Below are 20,695 nucleotides of genomic sequence, written 5' to 3' on the forward strand. Positions count from 1 at the left end.
TCAAACTGACTTTACGAATACCATAGGCGTCAACGTTTTACACGCAAAGCTCTGCGTGCGTTTGAATTCGCGCACGTGACATTGTATAAAGTCTACTTTTAATTTCACCATCGGAGACGTTTCAGTTTGAGTTTTATAGAACCATATACGTAGCTATATACGTAGAAAGACGATTCGTTCGAATACATAACTCTTAACTTGCTTCGAATGAGCTTGGAATTGTTTCAGAGATCAAGTTTATGGTAGAATAGTAGAGATTGAGATTCGTTTGTCATCGCCAACCGAATGATGATCCTTCTCGTACAGAGAGTCAGATAGGCATAAGATACGCTCAGGGTGAAAAGTTACTCTACCACGAAGTTTTATCTTCTGCAGGAACGAAATATGATCTTCTGGTGAAGCTCGTCCGTCAATTTCTTGCGCTGACATTTTACAAGTTTTCATACACTTATACCTTCCATCGCGTGCCTTCCAACTACGCATTTTTTAACTATGACACTTTCGATTTAAAAATATCAAGAGCCAAACAACTGTTGTTAGTTTTCGATGCTTCGGCGATTGGATTAGTAAAGGAAATATCCCAAACAAAAGAGACAACGTACGATATGGAAATAATCGACGCTGTGAATGATTTCCAGTTTACCAATTAATGCACTGCACAAGCTACATTTTCACGTGCTTTCGACGGATATATCCTTTGAACCGGTTCATCAAACTAACCGTCATGATCGAATAATAACGAAATTTATCGACAACGTCATCAACGACGAAGCTTAGCCGAACAAACAGCTGTGCTTTTAACATTTTCAAATGTCCAATCGAAAATCATTCCAACTACATATACATAATACAATACCAAGCATTTCACAGGTTGCCTTTATTAAATGCCCCTAATTTCCATATATTTTCTCACATTTCGAACGTTACCAACCCGTCGCTTTCGTGACAATGCCGATGAAATTTCTAAATGTACAAGTATCACGTAAATAACATATTCGAGTGTTACGTATCTACAAGTGTTCCAACGCTTTTGCGAGCCAGTTTACGTTGTATACAAACACGATCGTGTGGTGGAAACCGCATTCACCGGCCTGTGATTGGAAATGCGCACGGAACGTAGTGTTTTCCGCGGCTATGCTGGAACGAGTTTGAATTTCGTGCCTGAAAAGATTCAATTACGTCGGGGGAATCTTGCAGAACCTAGCAGAGAGAGAGAGAGAGAGAGAGGGAGCCGAAACGAGAGCACGTACCGTGTCACGTACCCTCCGTTCTTTTATTTTCCTTCTCATTTTTAACCAAAGGAACGCAACACCTTGTTGCGCCTTTTCCCACCAAACTTCTCTTCGCGTTCGCCCTACCTAATTATCGAATGGGAGCTGCTTGCCCTCGCGAAAGAATAAACGCACGTCTGGGGAAAACAATCGCGACAACGCGCGGCTGCCTGAAAATCTGCTTTCCCGGAAATGGGAGAACTTTGCTCGCTGCGTTATAGCGTGGCTTGCTACGAATCGCACGATTATGACTGTAGGAAATCGAATTTCGACTATACGCGTTAACGAAATAACTAACTATACGAGAAGTTGGACCGTCACGAGAGATAATAGGACGAGCTACTGTGATCTTGTTTATTTGTTGGAAACGACAGATGCAGCAAGGAGTATAAACTAATTTGGAATTTCTTCCTTCGTGTTAGAACCGCATCACGCGTCAAGAAAAATTGAACTGAACGTTAAATATTCGAAACATAATTTAAAGGTTTCCAGAGTCTGGAACAAGTTTTAAGAAAAAAGGACTTTATCTTAGATGACCGAATAAACGAAGAGCATCGAACAGGTTACGTTGCAGGAACTTGGAAATTAGGAAATCCTGCGGATAAATCCAGGGATTCGTCGCGGATTCGTAGGGTTCGCGCCAAGCTACTATTTAAGAACATCGACTCGAAGAAATCCGCAGACGTGAGTCTGAGATTCGTTCCGTACCGCTTGGCGCTCCTGAATACAGATTACTCTCAGTCTAGAGTTGTTAAATCCTAAATAGTATCATCTCGTGGTCGAGCAATAAGACAGAGCACTTTGTAGCTTACGCAGGCCGCGTGTTTCCTAATACCCAGTGTCCCAGTGCCATGTGACCAGAATTAGACGATCCTTGGAGAATGCAACTCGCGCTAAATTATAACTGCGAACGGGAACCTTGGCTTCTCTGAATCCAAATTTCGCCAGAAATCGCATCGTCCCAAAGATTTAAATCCTCCCAAGCTAACAACTATATCAAGTATTTTATACTACTCATTGCTATTATATATTCGGATTATCTTATGTTATTTGTAATTGCTAAACTACAGGTATTTATGCAAATTCATATTTTTATGAATATAACTTAGAAAATGGAAATTAGGCAGAAAATTGACATATCCACTGGGTGGATATTAAATATTCTGGATATTTTTGCACTGTATAGCATAATATAGCATTCTGTTCATTTATGTATCTTGGAATTTTCCACAGATACGTAAAAATTTACAATCTGACAGTCGAGTATCCGATCTTCCTGATTCGTCCCAAACATCTTCGATTCTCCGCCCTATGCCGTTTCTAAAACGATAGTTGAATTTTTCCTTCGAAGAAGATTTCTATCTCTGCGTATTCGCGATATATCGAGAGAACAGAAAATCAAATCACGACAAAGATTTCATCGTTTTTGGTAAGATACGATTCGTCACATTCGTTTTGTAGCTCCAGACATCAGGATTCTGGACGAAGCTAGACACGAACTACGTGATCGTTACTACAAAACCGGAAGCGGTATCGAGCTAGCTTGCGTTGCTCGACCTTCTTGTCCCGACTCCAGGATACCGCACCCTGTCTGGAGGAAAAATGGTGAAACGTTGCCGGATCATGTCAACGTTTATCACATTAATGGGTGAGCATATAGAGTAGCAAAACGGTCGATCGAACAGAACTACGATAGATAACCGACGTTCCGATTTACCTTCGTTCATCGATGTGCAATTGTGTCCACGTATCACTGAACACGTAACGTTTTATCGGCTCGTCTGCCTGCCGAAAGCTGTATTCCCTTCACCTATGTCCTTTCTGGATAACGAGCGAACCGTTTAATCTCCCTGGAGGCGTTTTGCGAGACGCTCGGTGCTCTTGCAATCGCTACTTCCATTTCTACTTGTCGCTTCCGCCGCCGCCTTCACATACGTTCCTTATCTTGTCCTTTTTGATAATTTATGTTTTCGATGGCACTGAGCACAAGTTGCAAAGTTTCGACCAACTTTGTCAAGGTATAGACGAAGAATTTGATCGCGCGATATCGGTACGTCGATTTAAGTAAATGTGCAATTTTATTAATTTTATCATTTTTTTGTATTTTGCCCAATTTTTCCACTCTCGTACATTTTTCCAATTGTGTAAATTTTTCAAATCGCAGTTGTTGAACCTACCGTAGCTATAAATTACAATCTGTACGAATAACAAATTCTATATTAACCGATCAAGATACGATACACATGTTAAGCGAATCTTTATTTGTCGACCGACTGTCCGCCTTTATGATGGCATTCAGTGCGGTTCCATCTGTTTCGCTAGAATCTAAATTACTAGATTAGGAGCCTCGGCTGTCTCGTTAAATGTAACAAATTCATATCCATCGAGCGTTGGCTACAATCTGTATCGCTGCATTTCGGGATACTGCTATGATTTAGTGGCCGATTTTAGGAATCTGGTAACAATATGTATAGTTTCTGCGGTATACATAGTCCACTGTAATTTTGTTGTCGATACTCCATGATCCTACGATCAAACAGCGGAAATATACAAGTACGTCCGATATGTAACGTGACAACTGATTTTTCAGGTCGAACGAAGATCTGGTGACCAAGCTATATATCGAGCAGGCGAAAAAGACTGACAGCGGCGAATACTCATGCTCAGTGAGCCAATTTAGTACCGCCGCGGTGCATATTCACGTCCTGAATGGTAAATTGAATTAAAGGTCATACGTTCAAAATTTAAGTTTCATTGAAAAAGGATTTTTGTTCTACGACGAGTACAGAAAATAGAGGCAACCGCTTGGTAACTGGATAAACGTGGAATAAAGAGGCATAAAATGTCGGGGAACAACGTTTAAAATAGAAAGCCTGATATTTAAACGATCGAAAAGGAGTTTAAAACGAAATTCGTAGATTCGGGAAAAAATGCGCGAGGTTCGTTTGAAATAGCGAAGATACATAAATAGAAGATTAATGAAAAATTAAAACGTAGCCACGCTAGGTATTTTTTTTTGTATTATACAGGGTGGTTGGTATCTGGTGATATAAACGGAAAGGGGGTGATTCTACGCGAAAAAAGACGTCGAAAATATAGAATAAAAATTTTTCGTTCGAGGCTTTGTTTTCGAGAAAATCGACTTTGAATTTTCGCTCGGTACGCGTGCACTATATCGCGTCTCGTTATAACGGATCTCGCTGTAGATTTTTAAGAAAATTTAAAAAAGAAAAAAAATTAAAAAAAGAAAATTTCTATTCTATATTTTCGACTTCTTTTTTCGCGTAGAATCGCCCCCTTTCCGCCTGTACCACCAGTTACCAACCACCCTGTATACAACATATAGTCAAAATTCTAATTGTCACTCAACAAATCAATATTCTTTTCCTTACTTCGATCCACGAGTTTTTTAAGAAATTAAAAAATTACCAAGTATCCACTTGACTTTTTCATTTTTAAAATAAATCGTACATAGAATGTGGAAATGCACGTTGAAGCTTAGGTACATCTTGTAAGTTACACGATCGTCGAATACGTAGCATAAAAACCGTTGCCTTTGGTGAAATTTTTAACAATCGTATAGAATGCGTAATCTCGTTAGTCTATTTACGAACCAGCTTTAAGTAAACGTCTACAGTATAGTAAACGACAGAGTGGTATTTATTGTCAGACGTCGTCGTTACAAAATTTATCAAAATTAAAGCCAACCATGAAATCAAGGATAACGTAACATCGGATTATGACGAGTCATTTTGTTAAATTTTTAAATAATGTCTTCCGAAAATGTTGCTTCGACTTTGAGAAATTTGTTAAATTTCGTAAATATCGATATTTACTCGCAAGAATCATATAACATTTATAGAATGCTCAATCTATTTTAGCTAAATTAAACAGTTTATGACAATTAAACGATTCCGATTGAATTAACTATGCGTTTTAATTAAAAAGGACAGTAATCTGTTATTCGTTTCATTCGTATAATTAAAGATCAAAAACATTCCAATTGGTGCGATGCCAATTTAAAACTTTACTTACTTCAGATCATAGAAGATTAATTACTGTTCCAAAAGTAGAACTTCATGCATAATCGAAGTAATTAATTTCGGCAAGCTTATGGTTACCAAATGAATTGATCGAATTAAGTTTAAAAATGTTTAAGAACTTTCCACTAATTCAAAATTTAATCTTTCAAATGAAAGCTTTAAATCCGACCGATACTGCTACAAACTCACTTTCACTTCAATTTGACGAACGTTTTATAAACAAGTTTCTAATCGCGAATATTTACCGTTTGATTTTCATATCCTTATGTATTTTCTTATATTTTCTTCGTCGTAGGTGAGAAGCAAGCAGCAGTTCACCACGATCAATGGAACGCAGCGCGAACGAATCACGAAAAATTAAAAAGTCTGTACGTCACAATCGCCAGCCTTGTTTTCCTCCTTGGATGATCTTCTCGCCATAAAGTTCATCGAAACATTTTGAGGTTATGATTGCACATTATCTCGCATCGCTCTCTCTTGTGCATATCCGCCAGAAAGCGTTTCTAGTAACGGATCAGTATTACGATGGAAGAAAACTGCCGAATAAATTGTACGCAATAATTTAGTGTGCATTGTATACAATATCGCAAAACCACCTCCGAACGACGTTGTGAATACTAACTTATGTCATTGCAATCCGGCAACAAAGTATATCTCGTGGAAATTTTGTTTTACGAAACCGACCGAACCTAAAAAAATGCATGTTACTATTCGATCATATCGATTTAATGCAACAGACGTGTGAGTTTTGTAATGTTTCGATAGATTGTAACAGAGAATAGAACATGATAAAATGTGATTCACCTAAAACAAATTGCGCCTTTGTCTTTCACGAGGTTTGGCTTATATTGAAATATATCGATTAGTTAATTTAATATCTTCTTGTTATCCTATTTTAATTAACTTGCAAATTATTACAAATCGTTGAAAATTTTCTAATGCTTGTTCGTTTCTACAAGAACTGTTCTTGATAAATGGTTAATGTTACGTGTAAGTGTGTTAGTGTTAAAGCGAATGAAAGGTTGCGTTGTGCGTTTGTTACACGATTTAGGCTATACGATATTCATTTTTCTTTCTAGAGTAATCGCTATCAAAATCGATTTTAGATCGTCAAATACTTGGAATGTTATTCGGTATTCCTGACCGTATCCATTTTTAATCATATAGTAATTGTACCAGTGAATGAATAATTAAGTTGAAACTGTAATAGCAACCGTAACATGCATTTGTTAGGACAAACATGAATGTTCTCGACGAACAACTGCGAATACTAGTAGTTTAAAGATAAGGAATAGTAATAAACGTTCTATTCTTCTCCTCTCGATGGCCTGTACATAAAATACCTTAAATATTGTATAGTCAAGGAAACATTATGCTCGATTGGTCGATATATTGCGACTTGACATAATTTTACAGGTGTGCAAATTGCTTGCTCTTAAATATGTGTATAATTGCCCGACTTAAATCGACCAGTTTAGCTACGCGCATATGTTCTCAGATAATAAACTATCATTAACTAATTTCATCTAAATTTATTTGCTCAAATCATTCTACCTTCCCAAACATTTGCTTCTCTTATCGTTACAATTATTTTGATAGATATTTATCTAAATCACTACTAATAATAGATTTTTTTTTTTGTTCTCAAGTTAAAATCAACGAGTATCTCTATAACCACAGTTATCGAAAAGACCGAAACCATTTCCTCTGTTGCAATATTCTTATCGACTACTTTTAGTAAGAAGCAGCCAGAAGTTTCCAACGTTACCGATTCAGCATAGGATAAGATTACAATGTTTATAGTGGCTCCAACTGACAACCTTTTTGATATAAAATTACAAATAAAGAATAGCACAGAAGAATATCCTATGATCAGGAACGAAATACAGAATCGTTACTCATTCTTCTAACGAAACAACTGTTTGGAGCGAAATGCTCACAGCTCCAAGCACATTATTATAGAAACAAGGAAGGCAGTACAATAGGAATTATTTTTTAATTTAAATAATTACGTGAATATGTTTTCTGTATTTTAGATACTCGTATGTACTTATGTGTTACTTGTATATACAAGAAAAATAAACAAAATTGTTCCCAAAAACAATATGTCTTTCATTCGGTATGAAGTTTCGAATTGATATTTTTTAAAATCGGAGGATATCCTACTACATTGACTGAATATAAATAAAACACATAATCAACTAATTCCTAAACTGATAAACAAAAGACATAAAAATGAAACGTTACTACTTACGGATAAAATAGATATCTATATTCACTGTGCTCGCTACAAAATTCTACGTAATACAACCAGCCAGCCACCCGTTCAGTTTCAGATTTTTGTCATACGACATAATTGGCTGATCAAAGGAATAAAAATTGCATGCAATTCATTAATATGTAAATGCGAAGAGCATAAAGAAATTTTACCTCGGCCCAGAAGAAGTCATCAGAAATTGGAAGTCATAACGCAATATGGAAGTAGGAGATTGTAAAAAATCTGTAACAGAAAAAGATGGAATTTAATTCAGAGCTTTAATATACATATAAATATTTAACAGGTTATTTGAACTTGTCGCGGGACAACTGATCATATAATAAAGGAGCGTTCAGACGATTAATATTATTTTCAGTATTGACGACCAATATATATTGTCAATATAGTGCTGAGAACGCTGCATATTGACAATAATACTGACGATATTGGCAATAATATTGATCGTTTGAACCCTCTTAAGGTCATACTGATTCTCCTTACTACTTACAACTTCTATACTTACGATATAATAGTAGTTCACTTCGAATAAATGAATTCAATCACCAGAAGTTTATTTAATCGGGCACTAACTAAAGTTTTATTCAAATAAACGGAGCACATTCAAACGAACTAATTATATCCGCGCCATGTTATAAATTATAGATGGCGTAATAAAACTTAATGAATCAAATCTCGTACCTCGATTAACAACTAACTTCTCTCTAGTAAGATATCTTGACAACTGGACAGTGAATAGTGAATGTAGAATTTCATATAAAAGTATATGTACAATGTATATCATTTGGGGGCGTTAAGTTTATGTGTTATTTGCTATGTTTTGCTAAAAAGTTACTGTACAGATAATTAACTTTATTTCCTATAAATACAATCCATTACAAACTGTCAAAAATTTCTAATTTATTGACATTTGTTTGAAAGTGCTAATATGTATACATTTCCTGTTAGAAAATACCGTGCCTTAGCTGCAGAACCATAAGCAATTTTTAATGATTTCTGTAGAAAATTTCAACAACACATTGGAGACAAAAAGTATGGAAAACGTTATGGAGGGTGTAAATGGACAATTACAAATAAGATATCAAAAAATTGCCACAGAGTATTCAAAAGTAAGAAATATTCAATATATCATTTACATAATCTGGTTTTTGAAAATTTATGTACTAAGAGATGTTTTTATTTTTAATACTATCATCTGTTTGTGAAAAAGAATTATCGCCCTTACTAGTTCGATATTTGTAAATATTTATAAGAAGATCATTATGAAAGAATTTTTTCCTTAGATTCGTGCTCAGGCAAATGTTTTAAAGAGAGCTGTGATTGATGAACAAGCACGTAATGCTGATATACGAGAGCAACTGAAAGAGAAAGAAGTAGAACTTCGCAGAGCCGAACAAGAATTAGACAGTTTGTCATTCCGAAATCAACAACTAACTAAACGTATAACTGTATTACAAGAAGAACTTGACAAAGCACAAAATAAATCTAAAAAGGGAAAGAATAAATTATCGGAAAATAATAGCCAGGTACTAACATCTCCAAATCATATTTTGGATGAAGAATTTCAAAAGAAAATAGTTGAAAATGCCCAGTTATTATCGCAAATCAGTGATAAAGATAGCGAAATTGAAACCTTAAATGAAAGGATACAACAACTAGAATCTAAATTAGATTATTGTGAAAAATGCAAAATTGAATTAGAATGTCAATATCAAAATACTATAGACAAGCTGGAAAGAGAAAGAAATGATTTACAAAAAAAGTTAAATGATAGACAAAAGCAAGAAGAAAATGTATCGTGGTCTAGTAACGAAGGTAAAAGAGATGGATACGAATCTGATAATAAGGTAGGACATTCCAATTTCCCAGAGGTAGAACCATCTCCATTTTCATCGCCATCTGTATCACGTAGATCGTTAAAGTCTATTGGCGAAGGTCATCCTAAGGTACAGGAAGAAAGTAACGACTTTGATTTTTCAAAATCGTGTGACCTAGAAAAAGAAATTAACCATTGGAAGGCACAATATCATATGCTTAAAATAAAATATGATGAGGTACAGCAAAAGGCTTGCATAAGTAATGTGCAGATTGAACATGAATCTTTGCAATCTGCAGAAATAAATAATATGGTAATGTTTATTTCAAATTACTTATAAGAATTTTTATTTGAAATAATCTAATCAATAAATGTTTATAGCAGATTGGAAAGTTAACAGTACCTTTAGCGATACCAGAAGAAATTGAAGCTCGAGAAGCAAAAATCCGAGATTATTTTCTACAAGAAATCGACAAATTAATAACAGAAAAACATATTTATCATGTGAAAAATTTAGCTATGGCTGCTAATGTAATTAAATATATTTATGCAATTTATTTGTATGTAAAACTCGATGTATTTTTAATCGAAAAATATTTTTTAGAGTGAAGTTCTACAAGTTCATTTAGACACAAGCGAATCAAAGAGAGAAAAATGTGAATCGGCTCTCACAGAAGCACTTTCAAATTGTAATACTTTACAAAAAGATAAAGAGATACAAGAAGGAAATTATAAAGCACAACTCAGTACTATGAGCGAACATCTTGCTAATATGAATGAAAAACTCATTTCACAAACGGAAGAAATACAACAATTAAAATTCCAACTTGTAAATAAGGTAACAATTCCTTATAAAAGTAAATGCTATTATTTTAAATACTCAGCGTATGGTTTAATAATTTTCAGAACAGTAAAAAGGGAAAACAAAAGTGATACAAGTCAGGTTATAAAGTAACGATTATTGACATTCCTACAACAATGTGCTTTAATCAGAATTATTAGTAATTTGAATTTTGTGTACATATGCAACTTATGCCTGACAAACAGTAATTATTTTCCGTCATATTTTAACTAATATGCTATGAAAATTTTAAAATTTCTCTTAATGTTATCTTATTTATGAAAGAAATAAGAATTATTATTGGTGTTTTATTTATGAATATTAACAACAAAAATTATAGGTTATGTAGCATCGAAATATACATAATACTGTCATTTATGTACATTTTACAGTCTCATTACATCAACTGATTTTTATTTCATAAGTTCAAACTTCTCCTTGTATTTCATGCAACATGAAGTAAATTAAAATATCTAAGTTGATATTCTCTTAAGTATTTAATATATAATAAATAAAATAATTAAACATACTGGAAAATTTGCTTTTTTTATAAGAGAATCTTAAAATATTCCCATATTTCCGGAATAATAATAAATATATTTTTTCTTTTACTTTATATTGAATTTTATATTTTAATAAATAGAGGTAACTTAACTGAAAGATTATTAATCATTTTAAATGCTCAGTTTTGTGAAATACTTGAAACATTACATTTTCTTTTAATATCTTTTTAAACTCATACTATGTAGAAAAAATTTCTTTAAACGATTACATCTTATAGATGTGTTATCTTCTATCAAATTTTTGCAATGGAACCTTCTACTTTATTCCATTACAGTTCATTTCTTCAGGTTGTACTTTTTTATATCTAGCTAGAAATAATCGAATGTCTACACAGCATTATCCATATTGGCATTTTTTTGCATGCCCAGGCATAAAACAATTGGCGGATATGGGAGTCTCACCCCTACAAGCATCGATCCTGTCATGAGGCACACTGTGAATACAGATGTATAATGTTATTATCTAAATGAACCATAAACAGAAAAAACGAACATAATGTGAAAGAAACTTAAAAGAATATAACTCATTTCTTTTCTAAATTTTCACAAACAGAATTTAATCTAAAAATTCACCAAATAAAGCTATATATTTAATTATCATCGATAAAAACGATTTTCCTGCTAAAAAATTACAAGGAACTTTTTCGAATTCAGTGAAAGGAATCGAAGAAATTCAATTCAGGAATGAGAAAGTAGAGTTTTTAACCTTTAAAATGGACCCACATAGATTATTGTATGATTTCTTTCCCACGGGATTGTAATACTTAGAAGATTGACAACATTTCGACTAAAACTTTCACTCGAAACACAAGAATACATGATTAGAGTTAATTTCTTTTAATTCTATAATACAAATTTATTTTATCTTCTATCACCTAATAATTAAATTGAGACATGTAATATATGTTTTCTAAACTAACATGCACACATATAACATAATGTTAATTGGACAGATTGTATAAAAATAAGTGGAGAAGATTCTATACTGTAAATATTTCTATCAGCTTCACTTTTTGTTTCACTTTGTGTTCTGATTGTTGTATATTAGTTATTATTTTCCTTGTTTTCATTCTGTAACACAATAATATGAGTATCAAATCTAACATTACTTATAATTACATAAAAGTAATTAAGAAATCAAGAGTATAAGTAATTAAGTATTTACCTTTGCAGATTCAGATTTAGTATGGGATTGTATCAACTTTGGAGATACATCTAACATTTGTGTAATATTTTCAGTATGAGAATCCATAAATTTACTACTTGAAATAGAGGTATCAAATGTTATATTATCAATTGCAGAAGATACAAGTGTAATGTCAGATAATGCAGTTGAATTTGCAATGCCCTTCATTATTTCACTATTGGTGATTGTGTCATCTTGTATAGACTTATATAAAAACATGATAGACGTATATGAGATAATATTAAGAGTACATAAAATATATTTTATCACATGTATCACTTACATCATCACCTGTTGTTTCAAGAAATTTTCTGCTTTCTCTAAACTTTTTAAGAATTTGTTCATGTGGAGACGTTACCTTAAATTGACGAGGATAGGAAAAGTCTTTCCTTGCTGGAGTTAATCCTAGAAAAAATTCACAAATTAAATTAAATGCGAATATTCCCTTTTTTTTATTAATCTGTGCACGGTAACAGACCTGTTGCGACATCACGTTGCAAATCTTCATCAAAAAATTTGTTAATTTCACCAACTGTTATTTGTAACTGTTCAATAATATTATCATTCCGCACACTTGATTCCCTCATTTGGTTTTCTAATTGAGCAGATACGTTTTGAGACACATATCCAGTATTTTCCTTTATATCTTTTACGAATCTTGCATGGTTTTTACTTATATCTGAAATTACTTCATGTGCATCCTATAAACATGACGCTGCATTTGTTAATGTTTGATACTTCATAATATGTTAAATAAAACATTTCCTGTATATTTACATTGATTAATGAAAGGGATATATTCTTATCTGAATCCATTTTCAGTTGCTCTTCCTTAATATTACATTCCATATCATTTGTATACTGCTTCGACATATTACAACTTTCATTTATATTTGACTTCAATTCGTTTATTAAATCCTTTCCTCGCTTTGTAATCTCATTTGCAATTTCTTCATTCTATTGACAAAATAAAAATCAATTTTTTTATTCGAATTAATAAAAAGGATTATAATTCGAAAATTACCTGTCTTGTTGTAACAATAACGTTATTTTCAATTTTCTCTATATCCCTTTGTATATAATCTTTTAAATCATTTCTCATTTTAACATTTATATTAGAACTATTTGTTGCTTGAACATTAGCTTCATTACAAATTTTACTAATATAATCACATTTGTCAATTGTAGCAGAATAATGCTTTCCTTGACTTTTATGTAATTCGTTTGACTGTGAAAATAGATTTCCCATCATCTAAAATACAATAATTCTATAATTTTGAAATCAACATTAATATTTTCGGAATCGAATAAAGATATATTCTTTATACTTTAGTAAATAACTGTTGTTTTTCACTAAATTCCTGTTTTTTACGAAGTACTTCAACAGCTTCCATAATACTTTTGATACTTTGGCTCATACGATCATTAATCTCTAATTCATAATTACAAGAAGCATCTATCATTTCTTTTAAAAGAGTCGAAGTTTGTTTTAATTTTTCAGATACATTATTCCTTATGATTTCCAGGTTTTTAGCTATTTCATTTTCTATCATACTGTTGATGCTTTCAACCAATTGCAGAGAAACGACACTCATTAATTCATCTTCAGATTCCACTGTACCAACCACATTTCTTACTTCATTTTGTATCCAATTCTGATACTCTAAATGCTGAGATATTAAAGAAAAACAATAAGTCTTTGTAACTGGAAATCAAAAGATGTAGAAATAAAATATGCAACTTGATAAGAATTAACAATACATACAAATTCATTTATATTTTTTGTTAAATTAGTAGTATCTGATTGATTCGAATTGCTCGTCGCGTTTCGATGTACTATCGTGTCAATACTGTTACATTTGGTAGAGGTTTCTATATTCAACAGAATAAATAGAAATAAAAATTAGTAGATGGAATATATACGTGAATTTCTATAATGTGAGAAAGTATTTCTTACCGATGTCATTTTTCATTGCTGGAAAAAGTGTCTTCAATTTTTCACCATATGTAGATATATCTTTTTCTATATTTTGCAAACATTCACAAACATTACTTTTCACGGTTCTACCAAGGTCTTCAAATTTTTGTTCTGTTTTACTTGGGAGAAGAAAGACAGCAAAAAAATTATTTCATCGTACAATAACATGTAAAATATAAAATATTATGCCTACTAAGAGATTTTTTATGCATTCAAGAATCATAAAATTAGCATTTGCATAGTCAAAAAAACTGTAAATGTAAAGAGACAAACCTTTTCCTGTCAATTTTGTCGTGTAATTTATATGAATCTGTTATTGCTGTATCTGCAACATTTAGCAAAGTCTGAGCCTGATTCAATAAAGATTGTTCTGTATTCATATGTCTCTCTACTAAATATTTATGCTCATCTCGTTCCTGCGTTGTTAATTTTAATCGATAATTTGACGACTGTAGAGCTTCAGAGAAATTATTTAATTTAGTCTTAACTTCATCTAATTCTTTTGTCTGGGCAATATTTTGCAATTCAAGTTCATTAAATATTCTCTAAAAATAAAAACAATATACTAAAATTATAGGCAATAAGGTAGAGAAATCAAAACTTTCTTCATTAATAAAGATGTACCTCCTTGTCTTGCATAATTTTCTCAAGCGCTTTTATATGATTAATTTTTTCTTCTATTTCCTTAGTCTGTCGTGAAATTAGTGTTTCCATTTCTCTGTAATTATCATCTGCAAGATAAACACCGTTTCTATCACGTGAAGCTAATAAATCTCTTCTCAGCTTTTCAATTTCTTCTGTATATTGTTTCAAAAATTCTCGTTTCGAAAGTTTCTGGTTTATTTCTGGACGATTTGTGATATTTTTTGCACGATGTGCATAATCTAGCGTTGATAATGTTTCCTCAAGGTTAATGCTAGCAGGGGATACTGTTGCGATAATTGACGTTTTTGTCCGACCACCTAATGATTCCTGCAGTAATCTTGTAAGTTTAGATTCCCTACATAATGTAAAAAGTAATAATGTAAAGTAGTTATATAACTGATCTTGCTGTAAAAATCAGGATATTTATTTTTGTCACCGGTAAGGTATATGAGGTGCTTTTTCAACAAGAGCTGTTATAACTCTGCCAAGAGTTAATAAAGACTGGTTAATATTACCAGCTTCTCTTGCTCTCCTATCAACAGAGCCAGATCTTCCAATATTTTCGCTACCAGCCAGATCCACTAAATTTAATTTCCCCATTTTCAGAATCTCTTCACCATCTGTATTACCAGTACTTTCTTTCATATGTATAGTAATTGAGAATATAGTATGGGACCGGCTGTAATCATGTTTGGACATTTCATGTGTTGGAATCAATAATATACTTAAAATGTAAACTTATATAATACACAAAATGTTTGCAAACATATACCATCTGAAATAATTAGTAAAATATAGGAGATATGAGTAAAATAACACATTTTATTTTTATGCAAAGTATAATAACATAGAAGTAACTTTTAACTACAAATTTTCACTTTGACATTATATGAGATAATATAAAAAAATATTCTGCACGAGGATAGAGAAAAAGTTTTTAACTCTTCCTCATATCTCCTAGCACTTAGTGATTATTCTAATATTTAAGCTAACATGCATATTTACAGACATTTCTAATATATAAAAATTAACTTTAGTAATAAAAAAATAATGACCTAGACTGAGTATTCATCAATGTTGCAGCTGTTTGCCTTCTGTCAGACCCTTTCTTAATAATTTTATAAACTTCACTTGCATTGTGTATTGTTACTTCTTCTAATCCATGTATGATTACTGCACCTTTCTTTGATGCATCTTCATATAGCCTATTCAATTATCATTATATTAGATGTGTACGTGTGTATGTATATGTTAATCTATCAAAATTTAAATAAATAAAAAAAATTTAACTAAATATTTGAGCATTTCTTTTTAGTTTAAAGAACTTGAATTACATACCTCAATTTACATGCATCATTACTAGATGATAAAAGATCAAATATGTCTTCATTATAGAGTTCAAGAAAACTAACTCTAATTGTATATTCCTGCGTTTCCAGTAGTTGCAATTTGTCAAATAAGTGACTTAAAGAACGTGGTATCATGCCAGCAGACGAGTCCTACAAATTATATAGTCTCGTATAAGTATAAATAATATCCTTTCATATTTTATTTTACACTTTTATATTATATTATTTAATATTTCTTTTCTTTATACTTTACATGATTATTAAATCTATCTTATATGCTTAATAACTGATATTATTTTAGTTTACTATCACTATTATATTTTATAAAAATATTATTTACTAATACTGACATTTTATATATTATGAATATGTTCATTATCATTATTTATGTAATTTACTATGGAGTACTTTTGGGAAATTATACTTATATATAAATTTCTTGTGTTTATTTCTTTTTTCATTGCTTCATTAAATATTTATAGAAGTTATTACCACTTTATTTATATTTGAAATTTTATATTTCATGAATAGATGAATGCAAAAAATATCTTACACTGTGCCAATATAATGTTCGATCATTGTTAATTCCTTCCATTGTGTATGTCTTCCCTGTACCAGTTTGACCATATGCAAATACTGTACAATTATATCCAGCCAATACTTGTTCCAATAATGGACTAACAACGACATTATATACATCGATCTATCAATTGAAAAATATGTAATAAACTAACTTTTCCTTAAATATAGATGTTCATTAGTCATAAATATATACCTGTTTTGACAAAGGTCCAAATACATTATTAAACTTAAATTTTTTAGAAACTTTGTCATTTGGACGTTCATGTATTATTATTTCCCTATTATTTGGAACTTCTAATATGGATGTAGATTTATTGTTTTCCTCAAAATTGCTGATAGGTCTAAGAAAATAAAAATTAGGAAATAAGACATAAGAAACCAAACTTTTCATGTAAAAATAAATTATATTCTAACAACTAATGCTTACATAAATGTATAACTTATATAAATGTTTTAATATCAAAGATTATTTTTTCATATCAATAGCTATTATTACTAAATATTTATTTCGTTTCAGGTCTCTTTCGAATCTTTAGATTTTTACCTTCTTAATTTTTTCGGTATATATGAAACCTTGTAATTTACACATTCTACTGATATTTTATTGATATTAATATCATAATCTTCTAAAACAACAGTTTAAAAAAAAAAACTAAATCACTCACCTAACACGAACAAATACTTGTATCTGCTGACATTTTTCCTTTCTTCCACTCCGTGTGTCGTTCATCTTTATTATTATTTAAATTATGCTGATTTTCGTTGCAATCAAACTACTATGTAAAATGATGCAGATTATTCGTTACAATTTAAACATCAATTTAAAATGTGTAGTACCTCACAAAGTCACTTGGAGCGCTGTTTTGTAAATGCTCTTGCGCTGATTTGTGGCGAGCTAGTAACAGCTTCTATTGCCGCAGAACGGGCAGTGATCGCAATGGAACAAGAGTCGCACACATCGAGCGACAGAAAGCAGACATGTGAATCCGTCTTCAAAAATCAACACCCCTCTAGAAAATACAAATAAATTTATAGTCAAAATTAGTCAAAATTTTAACGAATTACATTATTGAAAAATTTGACTAAATTTAGATATTAACTAATAAATCTTCCGATTTTTAACTCAATTTTATTATGAGCTAACTATATGTATTGTTAACTTCTTATTTTAGTAAGTGTTTTTAAGATTACTATCATAAACAACGGTAAATTGTTTTATGAATGAAGAATTTATATTGTGCATTGATAACACAAGCGAATATATAGGATTATGTTGTGATTTTTATAAAACAGTCTAGAATTCGCGCTTAATTTTTATGGACAATTAAGGCATCTATGCAATGCAGATGCACAGTAATGCAACAATATTATGTGTATGCAACTTAAAGTATGAAAAATTAGAATATGTTATAAATATTTCATGTCAATTATCCTAACAAATACTACTTTTGTTCTTATATACCATCAGTTGTCGTATTTTGCAGGAATAAATTGCATTCTACAATAAATTCACTAATATATACAATCAAGAATTTTTCTACAATATTGTCTGCTGTACGAATTAGGTGACAAATCTGTTTTTGTCAAACAAATATTTTATTCACGTCTATAATATTATATATTTATGACTGTCACACAAAACATTGAAAACATGGCGAAATTGAAACGCGCGATTTGGAATGTTTCTTCCAATTTTGCTGCAAATCGATATTTTTCGCGTTTGTTAACGTAAGTTTTAAACTAATATTTTGTTTATTAATTTATATTACATTTATTTGAATCTCTTTTCATATGAAACAATTTTGATTTGATTATAGAATATGAGATTCATTCATAAGAGGCAAAATTTGATAGTGTTATTTTATGTTTGCAATGAACTGGAAATTAATTTTTGTTTGTAGTTCTCAGTGGTACAATGTGTCTACAGATTCATTATTAAATAAAACAGTAACGGAAAATGCACTGAAAACCGAAAATGATATCATCATTACAGACAGTTGTGTTCAACGTTTAAAGGAAATTACAGATGATAATGCTTATTTAAGAGTTACAGTTGAAGGGGGAGGTTGTTCTGGTTTTCAATATAAATTTGATTTGGATACAAACATAAATGAAAATGATAAGTAAGTGTCATAAAAATAATTCAAATATTTATGTGACTATAGTGTCACTGGTAGCTAATTAAATGCAATGATGTATTACAGAGTGTTTCAAAAGGATGGTGCAAAAGTAGTTATAGATACAACATCTTTAGAATATATTAAAGGATCGACAATAGAGTATCACACAGAATTGATACGTTCTGCATTTAGAATAACTAATAATCCATTAGCTGAACAAGGTTGTAGCTGTGGTGCTAGTTTTTCTATTAAAATATAATTTTCATGTAAATTCCATTGTAAAAAAGTTTAGATGTATGCATAGATATATTTGTTGTTGTTGTGTTAATAAAATGATTAAGAATATTGTTACATTTTTGTCAAAATTGTAAATTTTCTAATTTATTTGATTATTTTATGTATATCTTACATTTAAGTACTAAAAATGATCTTAGTATATAAATTATATGTTACTAAAAATAATTATTGTCTGTCAGTCGTGAATTGTTAATAATTAAAGTTGCTAATAATTCTGATTGAGATACTCATTTTCCCTATTATCTTTTAAAATTGTTATTATCATTATTATTTTAATTATTTAAAATTATTAAATCGTATACTTACTAATAAAAATAATATTTACAAGACGTAAACAAGATGAAAACAGATGATTCTCGACTATGAGGTTTCGCAAATAACGTTGAATGACTTATAAAATTTTGAATTTCTCTATATTTGTCCTTAAAATAACTTGTAATTTTTACATATTAATCCAGTGATCCATTTTGGGAGGCTAATTGTTTCGATTGGACTGATGTCACAATTTTTGTAAGTTAATGTTTTATCTTCCTATATTGCATTCGTGGAAAAATAATTGACATTAAAAATAAGTTAGATTATCAGCCTAAATTCTACTCTAGACCGTAGACCAAAAAATATATAAATAATCCGAATTCTGCAATTTTTTCTTATGCATCTAGATTCGATAACAAGTTATGTTATTAACTTGTAATAAAAAATTTATATTTGTAATAACGTCTAGTTTTTAAAGGTACATAATATTTACGTTGAATTATAAAAGATTTTTTACAATAATGTTTTACAGTAATGTTTTATAGATTTAAAGCACTTAATAACTAACTTTGATATTCACATTTAATATTTTCACTCTTTTTTTAAATCGATAAAACATTCTTATAATTATAACTTGAAGAATACATTATGAGTGATGCAATAATGTACAAAGCAATGTGATATTGTCCCCAAATATACTGAATCTACATAATGTAAATATTGAACAATGTATGTGTATGTATGTTACAGGCGAAGTCGATCTTGCTCGGGTAATATCAGCATTACACACCGCATATCGCTGTCTGGCAAAGTCAGGGGAAATAATTCAATGGCGAACATGGTCCAAGTCCAATATCTCATCATTGAGTGGACAATGTCGGAAACTATTATTTATTTGAAATGTAAAGTCGATATTGTGCATAATGATAAATCCATGTGGACAGCGTCGCGCTAAGTTCTTCCAGTTTTATTCATCCCACGTCAGTCATAGCGTTTCTTTTGAAACGAAGTATCGGTATAGGATTAGGTATATACAAATTTCTGGCTAGCAACTCTTTCACCGATTGTGCACGGGATCACAATTACGGCCGAAAACTATTATCGCGCGTGTTTTTCCGTGCGTAGACGTTCCCATGCTATTGGCGAAAGAATTGCGGGCCAGAGATTTTTATATGCCTAATCCAATACCGATATTTAGTTTCAAAAGAAATGGTGTGACTGAGATTAATAAAACAGATATAACTTAGCGTAGCGCTGTCCAGACTGAGTTATCATTATTCCCAATATTTCAAGTCTGGCAAAGTTCGCAAAGTACATAATAATTCCTGACATTGTTCACGCAATGGTGAGCAATGTAAATTTTGTTCGTATTATATTGAACTATATTCCGTATTCAACTATTTCTTCAGACTTTGCCAGGCAGCGGTGCATAATGCTAACATTGCCCGGACAAAACCGATTTTGTATGTCTTGC

At 31.3% G+C, this 20,695-nt stretch overlaps 4 protein-coding genes across 8 annotated transcripts in view; 3 read left to right on the forward strand and 1 right to left on the reverse strand.

Moving 5' to 3' along the window:
• Positions 1-5,893, forward strand: part of LOC117236339 (zwei Ig domain protein zig-8-like) — a 107,809-nt gene extending 101,916 nt beyond the window's left edge. The window contains exons 5-7 of the mRNA XM_033499182.1: positions 2,733-2,919; positions 3,862-3,983; positions 5,610-5,893. Of these exons, the coding sequence (XP_033355073.1) occupies positions 2,733-2,919; positions 3,862-3,983; positions 5,610-5,722 (422 nt within the window). The 3' untranslated portion in view covers positions 5,723-5,893. The remainder of the gene's footprint in view (positions 1-2,732; positions 2,920-3,861; positions 3,984-5,609) is intronic.
• A 2,367-nt stretch (positions 5,894-8,260) lies between these two features.
• Positions 8,261-11,302, forward strand: LOC117236360 (paramyosin). Of its 4 annotated transcripts, none has more exons than XM_033499225.1 (5): positions 8,261-8,698; positions 8,873-9,718; positions 9,787-9,936; positions 10,010-10,243; positions 11,179-11,302. In XM_033499225.1, the coding sequence occupies exons 1-5, from the start codon at positions 8,579-8,581 to the stop codon at positions 11,182-11,184; spliced, it is 1,356 nt and encodes a 451-aa protein (XP_033355116.1). In that variant the 5' UTR covers positions 8,261-8,578; the 3' UTR covers positions 11,185-11,302. The 4 variants fall into 4 exon arrangements, with proteins under 4 accessions (XP_033355116.1, XP_033355115.1, XP_033355113.1 ...); XM_033499224.1 differs by lacking the exon at positions 11,179-11,302 and adding an exon at positions 10,290-10,628; XM_033499222.1 differs by lacking the exon at positions 11,179-11,302 and adding an exon at positions 10,312-10,628 and having other exon boundaries at positions 8,263-8,698.
• Positions 11,120-17,460, reverse strand: LOC117236357 (kinesin-like protein Klp61F). The gene is made up of 20 exons (XM_033499217.1): positions 17,387-17,460; positions 17,215-17,325; positions 16,743-16,890; positions 16,521-16,670; positions 15,957-16,117; positions 15,674-15,823; positions 15,391-15,393; positions 15,055-15,297; positions 14,598-14,973; positions 14,247-14,518; positions 13,953-14,092; positions 13,761-13,867; positions 13,324-13,665; positions 13,020-13,247; positions 12,773-12,952; positions 12,474-12,696; positions 12,279-12,400; positions 11,975-12,199; positions 11,730-11,880; positions 11,120-11,243 (listed from the first exon to the last, which is right to left on the reverse strand). The coding sequence occupies exons 2-19, from the start codon at positions 17,277-17,279 to the stop codon at positions 11,854-11,856; spliced, it is 3,162 nt and encodes a 1,053-aa protein (XP_033355108.1). The 5' UTR covers positions 17,280-17,325; positions 17,387-17,460; the 3' UTR covers positions 11,120-11,243; positions 11,730-11,853.
• A 504-nt stretch (positions 17,461-17,964) lies between these two features.
• LOC117236361 (iron-sulfur cluster assembly 2 homolog, mitochondrial) lies at positions 17,965-19,017 on the forward strand. Of its 2 annotated transcripts, none has more exons than XM_033499228.1 (3): positions 17,965-18,277; positions 18,367-18,672; positions 18,754-19,017. In XM_033499228.1, exons 2-3 carry the CDS (start codon positions 18,413-18,415, stop codon positions 18,926-18,928), a joined length of 435 nt encoding a protein of 144 aa, XP_033355119.1. In that variant the 5' UTR covers positions 17,965-18,277; positions 18,367-18,412; the 3' UTR covers positions 18,929-19,017. The 2 variants fall into 2 exon arrangements, with proteins under 2 accessions (XP_033355119.1, XP_033355117.1); XM_033499226.1 differs by having other exon boundaries at positions 18,451-18,672.
• The last annotated feature ends 1,678 nt before the right edge of the window (positions 19,018-20,695 follow it).

The sequence above is a fragment of the Bombus vosnesenskii genome, unplaced genomic scaffold (assembly GCF_011952255.1).
Source record: "Bombus vosnesenskii isolate JDL3184/JDL3185 unplaced genomic scaffold, Bvos_JDL3184-5_v1.1 scf7180000013348, whole genome shotgun sequence".
Lineage (NCBI taxonomy): Eukaryota > Metazoa > Arthropoda > Insecta > Hymenoptera > Apidae > Bombus > Bombus vosnesenskii.

What these genes read in the sequence shown, in the direction of transcription:
- LOC117236360 (XM_033499222.1), top strand. Translation starts at nt 8,579, where the DNA reads ATGATTTCTGTAGAAAATTTCAACAACACATTGGAGACAAAAAGTATG. An exon ending in TTGCCACAGAGTATTCAAAA is followed by an intron (nt 8,699 to 8,872) that starts GTAAGAAATATT and finishes TTTTTTCCTTAG; the next exon opens with ATTCGTGCTCAGGCAAATGT. An exon ending in ATTTAGCTATGGCTGCTAAT is followed by an intron (nt 9,937 to 10,009) that starts GTAATTAAATAT and finishes AATATTTTTTAG; the next exon opens with AGTGAAGTTCTACAAGTTCA.
- LOC117236357 (XM_033499217.1), bottom strand. Translation starts at nt 17,279, where the DNA reads ATGAACGACACACGGAGTGGAAGAAAGGAAAAATGTCAGCAGATACAA. An exon ending in GAACATTATATTGGCACAGT is followed by an intron (nt 16,118 to 16,520) that starts GTAAGATATTTT and finishes TATAATTTGTAG; the next exon opens with GACTCGTCTGCTGGCATGAT. An exon ending in TTGAAACAACAGGTGATGAT is followed by an intron (nt 12,200 to 12,278) that starts GTAAGTGATACA and finishes TTTTTATATAAG; the next exon opens with TCTATACAAGATGACACAAT.
- LOC117236361 (XM_033499226.1), top strand. Translation starts at nt 18,174, where the DNA reads ATGACTGTCACACAAAACATTGAAAACATGGCGAAATTGAAACGCGCG. An exon ending in TATTTTTCGCGTTTGTTAAC is followed by an intron (nt 18,278 to 18,450) that starts GTAAGTTTTAAA and finishes TTTTGTTTGTAG; the next exon opens with TTCTCAGTGGTACAATGTGT. An exon ending in AACATAAATGAAAATGATAA is followed by an intron (nt 18,673 to 18,753) that starts GTAAGTGTCATA and finishes GATGTATTACAG; the next exon opens with AGTGTTTCAAAAGGATGGTG.